At 41.2% G+C, this 19,483-nt stretch overlaps 1 protein-coding gene across 1 annotated transcript in view; it reads left to right on the forward strand.

Annotated features, from left to right (window-relative positions):
* Window positions 1-7,150: 7,150 nt before the first annotated feature.
* The window catches only part of ftz-f1 (ftz transcription factor 1), a 524,702-nt gene continuing 512,369 nt past the window's right edge, over window positions 7,151-19,483 (forward strand). The window contains exon 1 of the mRNA XM_065223300.1: window positions 7,151-8,345. Coding sequence (XP_065079372.1) covers window positions 7,430-8,345 — 916 coding nt within the window. The 5' untranslated portion in view covers window positions 7,151-7,429. The remainder of the gene's footprint in view (window positions 8,346-19,483) is intronic.

The raw sequence follows: 19,483 nt of genomic DNA on the forward strand, positions 1-19,483 counted from the left end.
AATGCTTTCAAGAAAACCACGGATCTCTAGGATCAGGATCGTGGATTTACCACTTTTACGGATGTTCCGGATCTTCCGCTGGTGGCCATCTTGGTCCATGACCCAAATTCATTCTTATATCACAGATCCTAATGTTAAAAAAAAAACGCGTAGCTCTAGGATCAGTTTCATGGATTGATCACTTTTGCGGATGTTCCGGATCATCCGGAGGACAGTCCAGGTTTATGTTTATGTCACAAGCCCAAATTCTTTCTATCATCACAGTTCCTAATGTTTATAAAAAAAACGCGGAGCATTAGGATCAGGATCGTGGATTTACTACTTTTACGGATGTTCCGGATCTTTCGGAGGACGGTCCCATGGCCATCTGGGTCCATGACCCAAATTCATTCTTATATCACAGATCCTAATGCCAAAAAAAACACGGAGCTCTAGGATCAGTTTCATGGATTGTCCACTTTTACGGATGTTCCGGATCTTCCGGAGGACGGTCCCATGGCCATCCAGGTACATGTTTATGTCACGACCCCAAATATTTGTTTATATCACAGTTCCTAATGTTTTCAAAAAAACCGCAGTGCTCTAGGATCAGGATCATGGATTGACCATTTTTACGGATGTTACGGATTTTTCGAGGACCGTTCCGTTGTCTCCAGGATCCATATATAGGAACCATGACTGTATTCTGGCTAATTGTGAACACTTGTGCCCATTATTCTAAATTACAGATCTTGCGCCACTTGCAAAACCCTACAAACACACCTTTCAAAAAAACGTGTAACAACTCTTTTCGCTTTTTAAAAAAGTAGACGACTCTATTTTCAAGTTTTTTGCAATCAAAATCATCTAGAAACCATAGGAATTCTAAAGGTACCACAATTTTTGAAATGCATTAAGAAATGGCTAAGTTGTGCCATTGCAAACTTGCCGTTACACGTTTTTCGGAGGCTTCGTATTCGGAGTGTTAATATCCTTTTTAAGAGTAATATTGTATCCTAGCAGTTTTATTACGCTTTGGTGAAAATCAGTTATAAAGCCAATTTAACTTTTATTGGCTTCAAAGCAACCGCCATAAATTAGCTTGTTGTTGTTCTGTTCTGCTGAAACTTTTTTTTTCCAAATGGAAATCTTTAGCGGTAAAAATAGGTTTGAGTGTTGGTGTCAAGATCACCATGCAATCAATTTTGTTTCATGGCGACATTAGTGAAAATCTTAAAGAAAATATATGCCTTTTTAGAAGTTCCAAAATATATGCGCTTGAAATTTTATCGTGTATATTGGGATACCTAATATGAGCGTTAAATAAATGCACCTCACAAATAATTCATTATTAACAAAAAATATTGTTTTAGAAATCAAATGAATTGATGGAATCATCTTAATTTTACAGAAAATAGATCTCAATAAATTAATTCATATCAATGCACACTGGAAATCAGTTCATCAGTTCAGGCTTATGGGATTTTCATAATGACAATATGGCGACAGAGGATAGCAGGCAAGAAAAACACCAAGCGCAATTTCTTAAAATGTGTAATGCTTGCTTCTTTTTTGATTTATTAGAGAGATTTTCCCTAATGCTTGCATTGGATGGAAGCAGAACAGAAAAGCATAATGCATGATTTTATTTCAAGTACTATTTTCTTTTTACAAGAGCAATTCATTTTTTTTTATTTGAGTGTAAACCTAGGGGTAAACGTATATTCCTATTCTACGGGTGCAACCTATGAATTTTAAAAACATTTGGAAAAGTTTTGATTGATACATTCAACTTTATGAAAAGTTATGCGTGATTTCAACTTTTTTGTTCTAGAACTGTCACCATTCTGATTTCAATGCTGATTGCTGAATTGTTGTGACCATCCACGACTGTAAATCTGATAAGAGGCGCAAGTTGGCATAGGTATCATCCTCCGACTCCAGATAATTATATATTTCCTCTTCATGAGTCATTTTTGGTGTAGCAATGTGTCCATTCGAAGTGAAGATGGTTCAGAATGATGAGGAGGCACACTCTTTACAGCTTTCTTTGTGACATCCGCAGAAAATGCAGCGGCATTTTTTTTTTCTTGGTTGGAATTATTCACGAAGGTTTGCGGCTGACTGTAGCAAATAAACGGGCTCATGCTAAAATTTTTGTTGATTTTCTTTGCGCTCCGCTTGGAAGTACCGGAAAGTTTTGATTCTTTCTATTTTGTAAAAATTAACCGCCCATTTACACTTTTGACAAGTTGCAACTGAATGCTTATAATTGTTTTTAAATAACTGTTTCATGGCCAACTAGTTTAATTGCGCTTACTTATATAGCAATAAAAGAATTTATTTTTGGGTTTTATAAAGGCAATTCATACTGCTTTTTTTTATACTTCAAGGCAATCATAAAACCTTTCATAAGTGAAAATAGCATAAGCATCAATTGGTTTTTTAATTAGCTTTATAGGGGTTTTGTAGATAGCTATGAGAATGTTCCATGACTTGCATTGTATATGACTTTCATAAAGCTGTAGGTAATGGTTGCAGCTGCAATAAAACCTTTATAAATTTTGAATATACTTAAGCAGCTCTAGATTTGTTACTTGGGCTAAGTCTATAACTTGATAATATCTTCTGGCTTAGAGTAATTGTGTCATGAAAAGTTCTAACATGTTTTTCTTTTTTTTTCTTGATTTGTTTTCCGTCGATCTTGTTTTCCGTGCTGAGCACCAATGCTACCGACGTCAGGGAGGCAGCTCCCACACCTGGACCCTACCTATCGACTCATAAACTCATGAACCGGGGACCACCGCCTTTACTTCCCTTAAAGAAGGCGTGATCAGAGATTGAATGCCTCAGAACATCCCGGTGGCGCCAACTGGGATTGAACCCAGGCCTGCTGAGGTGAGAGGCAATCACGCTTACCACTACACCATCATCGCCACTAACATGTTTTTCTTACTCCAGGTGTTAAAACGTTTACTTTATGCTGGAATGCTTGAATGTCAGATGCTTTGTTTATCTCCATGAAAAGTTTCATGTCGTCTGCATATATTGAAACATCAAGGAATTTCAAAATGTGTTTTATATCGTTGAAAAATTTATTGGTGTACGTGTCGTAGAAGCTGATATTTGTGCACTTAAATCTTCGAAGTGGTTACGAGAATAAGCAGCGAAACACCTTAAGAAGAAACAAGAGCGGTATGTCTTTTCCACAATTTCAGCATGATGATACAACTATGCACCAATTTTCGGACAGTTATAGAGTGTCCCAGTTGGTGTGTAGCACAGTTTATTATTGGAATAAAACATCGCTATGTTAATGAACTCATTTTTTTATTTCATAGGGGAAATGGATGTAATGTCGGCATAAATGCCCCTTATTTGGGCTCATACATAAATTCAGCAATCGACTAAATTTACAATAGCGACCAACAATATCCATTCGTATCGTCCCAATGACGCGTTCGTCTAGATAAAATTGATAAATAGCAGATTTTTAGCGATGGGCCCAACCTTAGATCCATAGGTCAACATTAGAGCCATTTCCCCTATTTGTTTTCTGTAGTATTCCCTTTCAATTGACTGAAAATAATCAGCAGTTCCTTTAATCATATGCCAAGGAGCGAACCTTTGATCTGACGTTGCTATGAGTTTCAGTACAGATTCCTCGGCGAAAATTTTTGCCACTTTTGTCCACTCTTTTTCAAACTCTTCGATTGAATTCGCGGCCTTAAAGTGTTTCCGTAGATATCCCTTGGAAAGGGCCCAAAAAGTTTCGATTAGTCAGCCCTCCGAACAATTCGGAGATTCATCTCTTTTTTCACGTATTGCACATTGTTTGCTTTGTACCAAGCTACCATGTCTTTCTAGCGGTGCATTGACACCAGTACTGGCCATCATGTTGACGGCTCATGGGCCGCATACGCCGATTCAAACACTCCCAAACGTAAATTTCAGTGTTCATCCTTCATCACAAATGGCTTTGACAACTTGCCACACTCACATTACTCTTGCCAAACCACGGCCTTCATACTAAAATTTTCGGTAAAAACTGACTTATCGGCATCGTTAACTTGCTAACCATCACGGACTGTGAAGTATTGGTCTCCCGGAAGCGTCTTGTTTAGTCAAATTTGACGTATTTTTCATCGTCCATGATAACACACGCCCTCGGTTTGACGGATGCGGCTTGTTGGACGTTACTCTTCGATGTTCTCAGATTGTTGGCCGAATCTCGAACAGAGGCACTTTTCTTACTGACGAAAGCTTGGGTGATCTTCCGGTCCAGTTGTCGGTTCAGTAACTTCTTCATCGAACTTCCGTATGGTGGTTTGGACTACTCCGATACTTACTTCCTCCATTTTCGCCAACTTCCTTACTGATAGGTTGGAAATAGTGCACCATTTGTGCACGATCTGTTTGTGATTTTATGGGGAAATGCCTCGGATGTTGATGATTTGTAAAACAAAATTCACCTTGCGCACACAAACTTGTTGAACAATAAGTTAACATCAACGCAAATCGGTGAACAGCTGAGAAACTTCTGCGTGGTAGAAATGACGGTGAGTTGAAAGTGTGCTTATATTTTCTGGGATACTCTATAGCCCACAATTAAATCCTTCCAGAGAGTTCAGTTCATTTGAACAGCTTTATGCTGGGCTTGGATTATTGTCAATCACAGTGATTTAATATTTGAGGGACTTGGTGACCTAGTGGTGACTGGTTTTGCTCACTGAACAGAAGACCATTAGTTCTCTTTGCAATACTGAGTTATTAGGGCAGCTTAGGTTTTTTTCAGTTTTCACAAAGTGTACCCCCATATAGAAATCAAAGACGTTGTCCTACGTCAACAGACTGATTCTCTTGGATTTTTAATATCTTTTCCAATATTTTTAGAAAAAATCAAAACGGGACAGATAAAAAAAATGCTTGTAATCTTCCCCTCAAGCAAAACATTAAGTAATATCTCCTAAAGAACCATCATCTCCCATTTAACCCAGCCTAATTCGCATCGCAGTAGATGACTCCAACAGCAACGTAAAGCGATCAGTTCCGTCGTCACAAAACATAAGCAGCATTGAAGAATCGGAACCAAAACGGCAGTCAGCACCGACAACAGCAGCAACAATCAAAAACAGAAAACACAAAACCAAGCAAAAGAGGGGTTTCCTCCTCCTCCTCCTCTTCTAGAGATATGGATGCGCGCGATGAGTCGGGGAGCTCACAACGCAAATAAAAATGGTCTGTTGGGAACGGGTTCCGGTGAGGTTTGGCGAGGGGTGGGGTGTTGGGTGGGGAAGCAGGTTGGCCGTGAATATGATTCGGCGGCTGACTCGGCGTGTTCGGTGGTATTGGTGGGCGGCTCGTGTTCTGAGCAGCGATGTGTATAGTTCTATCCCGGCAGTACCGATTCAAGCCGTTCGCCAGAAGAAAGTGAGAATGTTTACATCCCAACGCCGTTGTCGTAAATAGGTAATGTAGGGCTGCTGTGCTTAGAGCGACGTGAAATGTTTTGATTCTGTGTTACCAAGTGAGTGTGGTTCATTACGGTGTTAGGGAAGAAGGGTGACTATTTAGTAGATTGCTAGTGGTTTCACGTGTTTTGTTACGTTTTCGAGGTAACTTGTAGGAAGTGAACGATACGCGTGAAGGGTGAAGGTTGATTATGAATTCAATGTCAGTTGATGTAACCGAGAAGTAAGCGAGAGCGAATATTTTGGGGGGTTCCATCGTCGTAGTCGTCGTCGTCGTCGTCGATCGGTCGGTGGGTCGGTGAGCATGTGTTGGTTCGTCACAGAGCGCGCGCTTGTGTGTGCAGTAGAGTTCTAAGCCGCTTCTAAGCAGAGGACTGTGTTTGGACGTGAACTTGTGATAAAAACCTTCTACTCGTGTGGTGGTTGTGGGGGGAACGCCACTATAGGCATCCAGGGGAATGTGAGTGTGTGCGTGCGTGTGTGCGGATGTGTCTGTCGGTCTGTCTGCCTCTCGAGTTTTGTGCAGTGAGAGTGAAGGAAAAAAGGCACAATTAAGAACGAGTGTAAGTGGCCTAAAGACCTATATTTGAGTGAGGTTTTGATTATTCCCGAAAATTCAGTGTAAATAGGCCCGGGATTGGCGCGTTCCCTATGCGGGATGATAGTGAAAGTGACGGTTACTGGTATCGACGATTGCCGGAAGATTCGATTGCAGACGGATTGACAGGCGTGTTCAAATTTCAAGTTCTGGAATAAGTAGGCAATTTTTTGCTTTTCCTTTTGCAACTTTTTGCAGGTTTCGAATTAGAAGAAATACAAACACAGTGTTGTAAAAGTGAATCGAAGGGGAACCCGTTTGCGTATGTATAAGTGCGCGTGTAAGAAGCGAAGAATACGACCAGCAAGAATGAAATTCGCGATTATTATTGCGAATTTATAGAATTGGGCCTTCGGTAGTGTGCGTAACGAGTGTATATTTTTTATTTTATTCGCGAATTTTTGCTTCCTGCTGCTGCCACTGTCCGTCGTTTGTATATGCAGCAGCGCGAGTGTATCGCCATTCGGAAATTGTGCTGAAATTTCCGGCTCATAGAGCAAATTGTGTGCTATTTCTATTTTCTCGTGACTGTGGCCATGACTCCAGAGTGATGGAGGCGCCACCTTCTGTTCCATTGTCACAGTGTTAGTTAGCGTGCATGTGCAACGAAGACGATGATGGCCCGAAAGTGCTACAGCTGCCGCTGCTGCAACCCAGCAGTCGAGTGACATCGAGTAGCGTTTTTGACACCACCCCCATATCCCGGAAAGTCGCCCCCTATACATCGGCCACCCCACCTCGCCCGGACCAACACAAGTGGACCTCGAAGCTACTGGTGTAAAATTTCCCAAGCTATTTTCGGTGTATGTACCATCAATCGGTTGCACTTGTGCTCCTTTTTCCGACCTTGAACTATATATTGCAATCTGAACTTGTCATCGTTTTGCTGCTGCTGCTGCATCTGTTCCTGTTGCATCCCGGGAAGTCAGAGGCTCTCCTGTGCGCATATTTCGGGAACGACCTGCATTCCAGCTAGTAGTGGATGCATCCATCCAGCGTTTGTGCTTATATGTGTCTGTGTGTGACCGTGTAAAACGGGTGACCGACAATCTGGGTGGTTTTCGGAGTGCATCCTCACTGGCATTGGCCAGCGCTGCTCGTTGTCATTCAGTCAAGTGCTACCTGATGGAATCGGGCTAACTAAGAAGTGTCTCGCGTGCGTACTCGAATCGTTAGTACAAAGATCCAAAGTGTTCAACCCAAATCCGTAGCGAAATTTTGAAAAATCTCCCCCCTACAACATAACGTAGAGCAAAGTGTTCAAATCGAAGCAGTGAAAGTAAAAAAAAAGCCAGTAGAATTATTTACCGTTAACCCGTGAAGCTACGAAGAAGATTCTGTGAAATTGTGAACCTATAGTAAGAAGATAAGTGAAGCAACCATGCACGAAGAAGCCTCATCGACGGCCAGTTCTTCCACCAAACCGACCAACATCATCTACGCTAACATCAATGGCGGAGGGGGTGGCGGGGGTGGCAGCGCCATATCCGGCGGGGGTGGTGCAACCCATCTTAACGGAAATCTCCTGATAACAACAACACCAACCGTCCAGGACGCATCCTCTTCCCTGTACGAGTTGGTCCATCAGCAGCAGCAGCATCATCATCAACAACCTTCTTTCCACCAACACCATCACCATCAACAACAACAACAACAGCAGCAGCAGCAGCAGCACCATCAACAGGTCATGACATCGACCCAACCAATCCATTCAACCAAAATCATCATCACCAACCAGCCCCTAATCAGTACCACCACCACAACTAGTCCGGTAGAGGTTCGCCCCATACAGCATCACACCATACAACAACAGCAGCAGCAGCAAGCCCAACTCCACCAACATCAACATCACCTCGTTCAATCAACATCGTGCTCATCGGGCAATGCTCCGACTTCCTCCGGAACGACGACTACGACCACTACCATCGTCATCAACACGGAAGAGTCATCCCCGTTTGACGCCGCTGCTGCTGCTGTTTCCATTCTGGATTCCGAACCAGGAACATCCACCGGACTGATGTCCGACACGGTGGCAGCGGCTGCAGCCGCACTGATCGATCTGCATCCGTCGTCCTCGTGCAGTTCGGCTTCACCCAGTGCTGGAAACATTGGTGGTGGTGGTGCTGACGTGGTTCACCTACAAGAACTGGGAGTAGCAACGACGACCACCAGCAGCAACGGAACGGCTTCAACGTCGTCAACATCGGCTTCATCGTCAGCGGAAGGAGGAGTGGCGCTGCATGAGCCCATCGAAATTAAAATTCCATCGGAGGGGTCCTATGCCGAGGGATCCGATGGTGAGTACACATTTTTCCTTTCTATTCTAATTGTCTTACATTTCAAATGGGTACTGCGGATAGCCCTGTTGCTGCAATCGTTGTGATTGCTCTGTGGAGATGATTGTTGTTGTTGTCGACGAAAGTTCTACGCTTGCGGGGATTGGGACTGCGACCAGGTTGGTTCAGATGACAGGTGTTGGGTAATTTAAGATCCTAGGCTAAGTTCTAGTTAAGATTATCGAATTGTGTTCTACTGTGTGAAAATATTGCAATCAAATGTAAAACTGTAAAATGTAATGTTATGGCAAATTATTTTATAAATTAGACAATTTTTATTTCTCAAATTTTAGTTTTACAACAAACCTTTTCCACGTGAAAAATTGAATTGATTTTTCTTATTGTATTTTGCATTTGAAACTGGACTCCTCCAAAGTGCGGAATCGCTTTGACGTTGTATCGTGTCTTGGTGTCTTCTGTGCAGTTATTCCTCATGAATTAAGGAATGACACCGACATGATTTAACGTAAAAGCGCAATTTTATAAGCGTTTTACACTAAATAGGAATTATGCAAGTGAAAATGATTAGTAATTTCCCAGTTCTTCCGTTTTTCCAGGAATTTAGGATATTTATCGATTGTGCTGTATGCATTTAAATTAAGGATAAACCGAATGAGATTGAACAGCAGCAGTCTCAAGCAGCATTTTGTAAAGATCATGAATCTGGTTTTACGTTCATCAAATTTGTTTACCTACGTTACAAATTCGCTCAAAACTCTGTACTGAATTTTAATGGATTGCTTTCAAACATTTCCCTGAAAATCAGTTCCCTTCTCAACGTTCTTTTCTGAATTCTCTTATAATAAATTAGAGATTTTCACTGGGAATACCTTGAACACACCAATCCAAGAATTTTCTACAGAATAATAAAAAAAAATCTTAAAATTCGTCCTCAGATTCTTATTGAATATAAATTTATTTCTCTCTAAGAATTCACTGAAACTTCGCTCCATTTGCTAAATCTCTCCTTAGAATTCACAGGTAATTCACTTCAGCATTTAGCTCAGAATTCTATGGGAGTTCTTCTCTGAATTCCTCTGAAAATTTACCACACCCTCAAAATTCTATTCCCTTAGTATTTTTCACAAATCCTGGACCTTTTGACGTAGGATTACGTCTTTTGGCAACATATTGGAAGTGCAATTTCAAAAAACCAAAATCGACCGCATTACGAAAAGAGGTCAGGTTTTGACCACATATAACTCTGTCAATAGTAGATGGATTTTAATTCTAAACAAGCCAAACGATTGGAAATTTATATACCCATCTGATAAAATAAAGACTTTATAAATTTTCAATAGGTCACTATTGAAAAACACACAGATTTAAAAATCGAATTTGATCCTGTATCACTGAACGGTGCTCATTCAATTACCGTGTGTGGTGGTGTCCGGTCGTCGGTGTCCGCAGCAGCAGCATCAATAGCAGCAGTGCTTTCGGCGTGTGGCGTTGAACATTGTTCTCCAGTACACAACGAAAGGCAGCCTGCTAGCAGCGAGCTGCAGAGCCCACATGAGCATCCATAGAAGGAGAAAGAAGCCGCACCGCTATGGGTGGAAATCAGTTTCCTCGTGTGTAGCTGTGGGTTTCAGGACCACCATAAATTTGTTTAAGAGTATGTTTTGGACATTTGAAAAGGTCATCAATCGGATGTCAGTTCCCGCAAGCAGCTAACTATCAAGGCTCAACCTGGTCTATAGAAGGTGTGGAATTGTAGGCCTGAATGTATTGGTGCAATTCGTTTTTCACTCGGCTTTCATTCCGCTTCGCACGATTCGTTTCTTTCGTTTACTCAATCACCCTTGTAGTGCCGCCATAACGTTTGTTTCGATCGGCATAGGAAATTTAATATGAATTATAGAATTTTTGATGTTACCCAAATTTATGAATGGTCTGCCACTAAATGTTGAGATAATTAATTGATTATTCAATATCACACTGTGTATATCATGAAAAAGCAGCCTGTTTGTGAGTTCCAAGTAACATACTGCTCGCCAGCTTTATCCGTGTTAAACACCCTAATAGATCAGCATTACTTAACCATCACGACAAAACGATCCTTATTTATTATCTATTGAATAAAACAAAAATTCCGTGCGTTTTGTGCACGTAAATGCGTAATTTTGTCATCAAAAACACGAGGCGTTTCCGTGATGGGAAAAGTGGTTTCCCTAACACAGTCACCAAATATTGATACCAAGCACTGAGCATGCAAGACGGTACCAATCTTTATGCATTTGGTGCAAATTCTAGGCCCCTCCTATTAAGAGTATTGTGCAAAAAAAAACCTTGCCGAATTCCCTTATTAGAAGGGGCTAAAAATTTGCATTACAACGTTTAAGCGTAGGTGCCGTCCGGTAGGCTCAGATTCTGTGATTGATGTGTTTTCCCTAATACCTACATATTTCATTTCCACACCGCTATCATTTCCAAAAACATCGAGGAAAAATTTCCACACTATTGTTCTTTACTAGCTTTCAAGCTTCCAACCCATTGGTCCTTTTAAGGACCACAAATGGCTAAAGAGTTAGAGCTTGAATCTAAGACATATTGTCCAGGATTGGCTTGGCTTGGCTTCATGAACATCGACAGAGTACCTCAAAAAAATTCAATTCGGGTTTTATGAGGGTTCTGTAAACCATGATTTGGACTTGAAGAATGCTTTGAAACCTCGATAAAACTTACAATGTTACTCAAATTGCTTCCGAATTTCAACCTATCGAAATTGTTCACTGATAACGAGTTAAGAAATCAATTTAATATTTACTATACTTTTGCTGTGATATCATAACTACCTTTCGTAATCTTACGTCATATCTACGGTCGTGTCTTGGATACAACCTCTTACTTTTCAACAATCGTCATGGAATTTTTCACATATTTGACTATGAAACCTTACAACTGAGTTGTTGTTCATCATGAAACTTCCTCGAAAATTTGCTCTAAAATACTTTCTTAAATTTATTCAAAATTTGTGAAATTCGTTTATTATCATGTCTTCTAAGTGACTTTATCCTAAGTCCTAGTCCAGTACAAGGTGTCTAAAATCTTATTTGTTATTCGAAAAGAAAGCGAAGTATACTTGTCCCGATTTGTCATTGAAATTCACCGGTCAGGGTGATTCATGTTTGGCCATTCCAGAGCCCTTATCTCTCTCTTTCTCTTTGACTTTTATCCATACAATATTCCAAAAATTTAAATCGAGCGCGGACTTTGGCCAGACCAAATATGAGATTGAGTTGATATACGGGTTGAACACGAAAAATTCCGGTCGCAAAAGTCTTGTTGGGGTTCAAAAATGCGGTTTATCTTTCATAATTCAATGTAACAACTATACATGAGTAGGTATTATGCTTGTTGTAAGACCTTTATTTCATTCTTCTTTCTTACCATGAGCTATTACTCGATTTTTTCTTCGTACACCCCAAAAAACAATTTGAGCTGATTAAAAGCTGAATAAGCTATTGTTTGTCTGAAGAAGCATATTTTTGCCTGAAAAAGCTCTTATTCAGTCTTCAATGTTTGTTGCGACGACCCATCATCTTTTGCACGAGCCTTCCCAAGTAACCAAAAGTTCTGCATTCAACGATTAAAATCACTTCCAAGTTCCATAAAATTCAAATAAACTTCCGACCGAACCTTCAAGTTCCATAAAGTTCAAATAAAGTTCCGACAAAACTTTCAAGTTCCATAAAGTTCGAATAAAGTTCTGACAGAACATTCAAGTTCCATAAAGTTCTGACAGAACTTTCAAGTTCCATAAAGTTCAAATAAAGTTCCGACAGAACTTTCAAGCCAAATGAAGCAATCCGCACAAGTCTTTATTTGTAACAAAATTAAATGTACGTAAATATGAAATGATCACAGAATTCGAACCCGTGTATTCGGGCATGCGATCTACGATTGCTCACCAGTGCGCCACAAGTGTGATGGAATACCATGCGGGCAAACACCAATTTAAAATTCATCAAGGTGTTGTGTTTCGTATTCAAGTCAGTCAGGTGGCTCAGAAAACTCCAACAATAGGCGGGACAACAGCTCTCTTAAATATATTTCAGATGACGTAGCGGATTGTGCTGAGACTCTCACGCCGAAGGACTGTGTTTAATTCTTCAAACAGCTCCATTACTACTACTAATGCTGATAAATCAATACACATTTAATACCTGCCTTTAGAAATAACTTTCATAAAAGTGCGAACTATTGGTGTAGAGGACAAAAAAAAAAACCTATTTTAATTTATTTTCTGAAAGTTCCATTCAAGTTCCGCCAGAGGCTGCTTAGAATGCACTTCAATTATGGTACCGGAACTTTCAAGTTCTTATAACGACTTAAAAATGAGGCTGCTAAGAATTCTATAGACCACCTTCAACCAAGCTGCGTAAGCCATAAATAGCCTTTTATCAGAACTTTTGGTTACTTGGGGTTGCTACCACTTGTTTGGTTGACAAATTCAATTCCCGCTTGAAATCCTTCCGGTAAATTTTTCAGTATGTACTTCGCAATTGACCAGTATTACTCAATTGGCCTTAGTTCCGGAGTATTGGCCGACTTCATCTCCTTGGGAACCACTGTGGCCTCATTTTCGCTGTACCACGGCTTGCCAAGTCCAGCCAAAAAGGCAATCCATATCATGCTGCTCCGGCGCAAGTTTCACTTTTCAGCCCACAAGTGCAGATTTCTTGCCAGATAAGAAACTTGTTGGGGACTTTCGACTTCTTTTTGATTTTACATTCTTCCGGGGCACTCTTCCGGTCCACCTGCCCAGGAATTTGATTGAAAACTGCCAGGAGCGGATAGACCGGGATTTTCGTTTCGAGCGTACAGGATTAAATTTCGACGTGCTTGCTCTGGCGAAACCGTGATGTAGACAAATAAACTTATCCTCGCAACCATTTACTACACTGAGGCAAATGAACTTAAGAATTCCATAAGGCTCGACTTATGAACGACACATATTAATTTCATAAGCAAGACTTATGAAAGATTTTCGTCTAACATAAGGTAGCTTTTATACGCTATTAGTCATTCCATTTTCCCTAGCGTTGACGGGCGAGTGGTCCAGACACAGGACCCGTAATATCAACGTGCATGGATCGGTCTGCTCCGTTTAATGATTTTTTTTTTGTCGACCTTATTTTTCATTAGGCAAATTCACAAATTCACATCGATTTCTTGTGGCTAATATTCAAAATTGGTTCTTATGGAATTCTTACGTTCTTTTGCTACAGTGCACAATGATTCTGTACCAAGGGGTAAGTCACTCAGCACAGTGTGCAGAAAGTAGACTCGGCATAGCTCGGGCACATCCATCTGCACACCTTCGGCACAATCTCGTAGGCATTGGATTGTTCATTAAATAAAATGGTAACACTGCTGGTCAGCTGTCATTGTAGTTGTGCACAACATTATGTGCTGTTTGACTGTGTATTTCAGAAACATACTCTAATTGAATATACTAGAAAAACTCAGACCAGCAATTCACTTCTCGGTTCACATTTAAATTCGAAATGTAGATGTCGGAGGGCTGTCGATTGCTATCGATGCCGGTCACAAGTCTTTCAGCTACTACGCAAATGGAGTGTACTACGAACTGGAATGCAAGAGCAATTTGGATGGATTGGATCATGCAGTGCTGATGGTTGGATACGAAAAACTCAAAGGAGAAGATTACTGAACTCCTGCTCCAACTACTGAGGCAACGAAGGATATGCTTTGATGGCGATGAAGGGTAACAACTGTAGCCTTACCACCAATGCGACGTTTGTAAATTTGAGGTGAGATTTCAGCACGGCACAATCACACGGAATTTTTATTGCTTCTACGCAACCTAATTAACTTACAATTTTTAAACTTAATTTCACTTGTTGAGGTACAACGATCGAATTCTCCCGGAACACCAACCCGGTGGTAAAACCGAACGTCTTAGATTGGAATCCTTCTTCTGGGCATAAACCATTCCGACGTCGAAAACCTCCGAGAGCTTCTTGCCCGGAATCATCACCTTCAGCAGTTGCTCTTCCAGGCTGAGCAGTAAGGTGTGTAGTACTTCTGACCAGCAACGTTCGGACAACATTTGAGTAGTAGGACTTGTAACGGACACCCAGATAGTTCTTGTCACTGAATGCACTGAACTTCAAGCTGCTACCTGACCGTCCTTCTTGATCTGCTTCAAGAAATCAACCTTCTTCTTGCTGGTCAGCAAAAAGATTGACTTTTCGCACAGCACCGTAATCGTATCGATCAGCTCGTATCCCAGCAGCCAAGTCTTCAGCGAGGTTGATTTGCTGTAAATGGTTTCCTCGTCTACGCACCGCCGTCAGAATGCAATCCACCTTCTGCAGCGAATCATCATCAGCTAAGGTAGAGGATCTTTCGTCGGTAGAAGAAATCCTTATCGAGCACGATATTCGACATTTCCGGGGCCGTTTCGATTGCAAACCTAAACATTCAAGCTATCAGAAATGCTGGGTTGCCAAATATACCATACTATTCGTATTTTTTGAAACATCGCGGCGGTCTATGCCCGGTACTGCCAGAATAATCGGCACACCAACGGTACACTTGCGGCACACTGAGAAAAATGTTGACCCAAGATTGGTGTGCGGAGTGACTACCCCTTGTTCTATACCCAAGCAACACGGCTTGTCATAAAGAAGTTGAAAATACTTTGTAATGACTAACGCAAAGAATCACTAATACTTTAATATACATCATTTAATACATTTATACAACCTAAAAAGCGCAAGACGCGGAGCTTATACAACTAAATACTGGTCTTATAACATGTATTTTGGAAACATCATAAAAACCAGCGACAAAAAAAAACAATAAAAAAATCTTGAGCATGGGATTCGATCACTGGTCCTTGGCGTGGTAGACTTGTTTCTACCTAACTAGACCAACACCGCTTGATGAAAGGTTTGTTATAAGTATCTATCATGTTCTTGCCAATGGCATGAAAATTATTTTCTCGTTCAACACGCCTTCGATCCGTCATGAAGACGTTTTGTTAGTAGCAAAGCGTACATCTAATAGCCAGAATGTTATTAAAACGTATTTTCAACTTCTTATAAGACAACCTGCACATTTTCAATTGTATTAATTTATGAGATGTCATAAAAAAGTATTTTCAACTTTCTTCATAACAAACCTCCGAATACCTCATAAGAAACTGTCAATCACGGCATGAAGAGACAGTCCGGCTCAATGGCACCGTCAATGTTTACGTCAATCTGGATTGATTTTGTATACGACAAGTTTTATAGTGGTATTAAAACAGTAAGATGCACGTTCAAATAACATTTTAAGATAAAAGCAAAAGAAAACTATTTTGGAAAATGTTGAATCGAAGAAGTATGAAGAAAACATCCTTAAACCTCATATATAACGTAGGATGTTTTCTGCATCTCTTATAATACATTTATACAACAATCCGTTCTAATTCTTTTTCAAAAGATGTTTTATGTGTTACTTGGGTACACTCTTAGCTTGATTCAGTGAAATTAAAAAAAAAATGTTTTTAAAATAATTTTGTTATTTTAATGTTGGCTTATTTTTCGTACAAAATGTGTTTTCCCAAATGCATTGCGTCTAGACGACATTGAAGGGGAAGGTTTTTAACAAAAATATTCATTCTGTAAATCTTGCTTGTACGCTGCAGTCGATTGCAAGAGCTGCCATCACATTTGTTGTATGAAACACATGTAAATGATGTAATAAATCCAGCCTTATATTGGATGTAAGATAAATTCGTTTTGAGTATTTGCTCATTTTACTATGCGTTGCTTACACCTTAGCTCAAGCACAGCGCTATTGTATCTTTCCCTTGAATGCTGGCATAGTTGCCAGTCTTCTTGATATAATTTCTTCTTCTTTCCTTTATCTAACGTCGGTATCTGTTCCGCAACCTAGTGCCAATCACCGACGGACATCTATTGTCATGCATTCATTGACGGCAATCGAATGTGCTGGAAGGCAGCTTCCACACCTACGTAGGATATCGCCCCCAGTCACGCCTACCACTACACCACCCGTACCGGTTCTTGATATGATGTATTCGCTTCCATATAGACCTAGACCTTGTTCTGTCTAACGAAGCTGCAACTCTGGCATGCACCGTTTCGGAAGCCATAGAACCTCTGATCTTTCTTGGTGCAGACCACCCTGCTTTAGACGTCCTGATGAACCTCTCTCAGCACCAATCGTTTTTAAGGATTGTTCCGAAAATAATCGTACACTGGATTTCCGTCGAGCCGACTATGTTGCGATTAGTGATGCTATTTCCGGTATCGATTGGCGACCATTAGAATTAGCTGGATGTGTTGACGATGCCGTTGAATATTTTAGTCCTATGATTTGGGATATCATGGCTGAATTTGTACCTATTGCCCGCCCCGCACCAAAGCCACCGTGGTCTAACGGTCACTTACGTCGACTGAAACGGTATAGGGCTAAATCGCTACGAAGATACTGCCAACATCGTTCGTACATTACGAAGTAGGAGTTCTACCGCGCATGTATCGATTATAGGAAATGCAACAGATTCCTGTATCGACGATATGTCTTCCGTACGCAATCATCTCTTCGCAGAAATCCAAAGCGTTTCTGGTCGTTTGTAAACTCTAAAAAGAACGAAGTCGGTTTGCCATTGTCAGTTCGTCTCGTTGAGCAAACCGCTGAACCTGAACCGGATCACCAAATCAAGTCACGATTACCATAAGAGATTCTCCAACAGATGCATTTGAGCTCCATCCGTTTCACATCAGTGAACATACCGTCAATCTAGCTCTTCAAAGGCTGAAACTCTCGTTTGCTGCCGGGCCCGACGGCATTCCTGCGTTCGTTCTGAAGCTGTGCTCGGAGTCGTTGCTCACTCCCTTGGTGAAGTCATTTAATCTGTCACTACAGGAGAGTAAATTTCCTGAGGCGTGGAAATTTTCGTAAATGTTCCCCGTCCACAAGAAAGGTGATAAAAGGAATGTCCAGAATTACAGAGGAATCACATCACTATGTTGCTGCTCCAAAGTATTCGAGATCATCATCAATGAGGCGCTCTTCAGCTCTTGTAAAAATTATATCTCCACGGCTCAGCATGGATTCTACCCAAAACGGTCAGCTACAACCAATTTGACCGAATTCGTGTCACTCTGCGTTCGGACAATGGAAGTGGTTTACACTGATCTCAAGGCTGCATTTGACCGAGCAGACCTCAACATTCTTTTGAGCAAACTTGAGAAACTCGGAGTGTCTGGATCCTTCATCTCGTGGTTCATATCTTACCTTACCTTATGTCTGTTATAAAGACATTTTCAAGGCACTTCCAGATAGAACTTCATTTTTTTTTGCATTCTATGAAGTGTATCGAATGCTTTATTCAATTTGAAATGGTACTGGGTTAGAGGTCCATGTGTTATTGAATGAAAAAATGAGGAAAGTAATAGCTGATGGGGTTGTGTTCCCAAAAAACTGGTAGACACTGCACTTTGAAGTTTTTTGAAAATTGCTGGAAAATCAGGGAATATCAGGCTGAAATGGCCCACTGGTTGTTGTCTATATTTTCGAAAGTTCTATCCTTTGAAAGTTACCGGATTCAATTTGTCCACAATTCACATTAAGATGATTCCTACAACCATATTATAGCACACTTAAAGCAAAAATTTACGGTTCCATACAGTATGACTTGCAAATATGCTTTTATTGAACTTGTCGGTCAGGACTCAAGTATTTCGGTAAAATCATTACATACTTAGCTGTGAAATAAATTACCGAACTTGGAATAAAATACTAGGTGTGTACCTGTGAATGCAAGAAATGCTAAGGACATAAGGCCATAACAGAGTGGTAGAAGAATGGATGCCAATATAGAAGTCGAGGTCATTTTTTTTACCGGATCTTCTAGAGAACTGAAACTGCCTCTATAAATAGCGTCCGACTCGTTAAAGCCATTACCCGCCGATATGGTCAATTGATTTACCGGTTCACCCGAACACCATCCACAAAATCAATTTCCCAAATGTCCTATAAATCATCCGACAATCGAATGCTTCCGCTTTGGATTACACCGAGCATGATGTGCCACTTGCCATCGTCGATGGTTCTTCCTTAGGACTGGATGGCAATGTTGGTGGTGGTGGTGGTGTTGAACGACATAGTCACATTTTCGCCAAATTTGTTCAACCAAGGCCCGAAATCGATAAACTCGACCACCAAGCCAACCAACGAGTTCAGTCTATTCCATTCGGCTGCTGCTTGCCCCATTGACACTGCTCCCAAAACCCTAACTTCAATACGAATGTGAACACATGGCTGTTCTGAACTTGACATACACAGCACAGGCCGCGGCAGTGCGGACTTTCCGCGCACTTGTGGAAGAGGATCTATTTCCCCCTTGGATATTATTACATAGGGCATTGGTACCCAGCCACCATCGGGAAATGTAACGGTAGTTGTACAATGTGGCACATGGCACCGACAAAGACTACCGAAATCGCTGGAGTGGTTGTGTATGTGAGTGTACGCTTGTATTGTATACACTAGGACTTCGACAATCCTGGCGGCCATGCAACAATGTAGCCATCCCTCTCACAGGCTCTTCCGTTGTTCCCGCCGGAGTCTCTTGTTGCTAACTGCGCGAATCGTCATCATCACCACCATCATCATCAGCAGCAACGTCATCGTCATCACCATTAAAAGTAGGTCAACACCCTGGCGCGTCTGCCAGCTTCCTACCTCCGCACGTATCGTCCTGACCTATCCTTCCGGCTATTGTTACTGCGGCTGTTTACGATTTCGCTACCAACCCACCCAAAAATAAAACTTCCGAACGTGCCCAAAGCGGATGCCAATCAATCTTTCTCGAACGGATGCGTTGGCGTCCTTTGCGATTGTCACACCGTTGCGACTGCAGTGCACTGTGCTGATGGGGAAGTGGAAACAGCGCGGGATTTATGTCGCCAAGGCGTTCCGGAGCACACTGGGGCAGAATGGTTCTTTCGTTGGACACAAATCGTATTTCAAAAATTATCCTGTTCCTTAATTTTTCCGGGCAATACATACTCATGTTTTTGGTTGCTATTGGAAAACTATTAAAAATATGT

This window comes from Ochlerotatus camptorhynchus, unplaced genomic scaffold (assembly GCF_037179485.1).
Source record: "Ochlerotatus camptorhynchus isolate MF236.1 unplaced genomic scaffold, CSIRO-AGI_Acam_v1.1 ptg000190l, whole genome shotgun sequence".
Lineage (NCBI taxonomy): Eukaryota > Metazoa > Arthropoda > Insecta > Diptera > Culicidae > Ochlerotatus > Ochlerotatus camptorhynchus.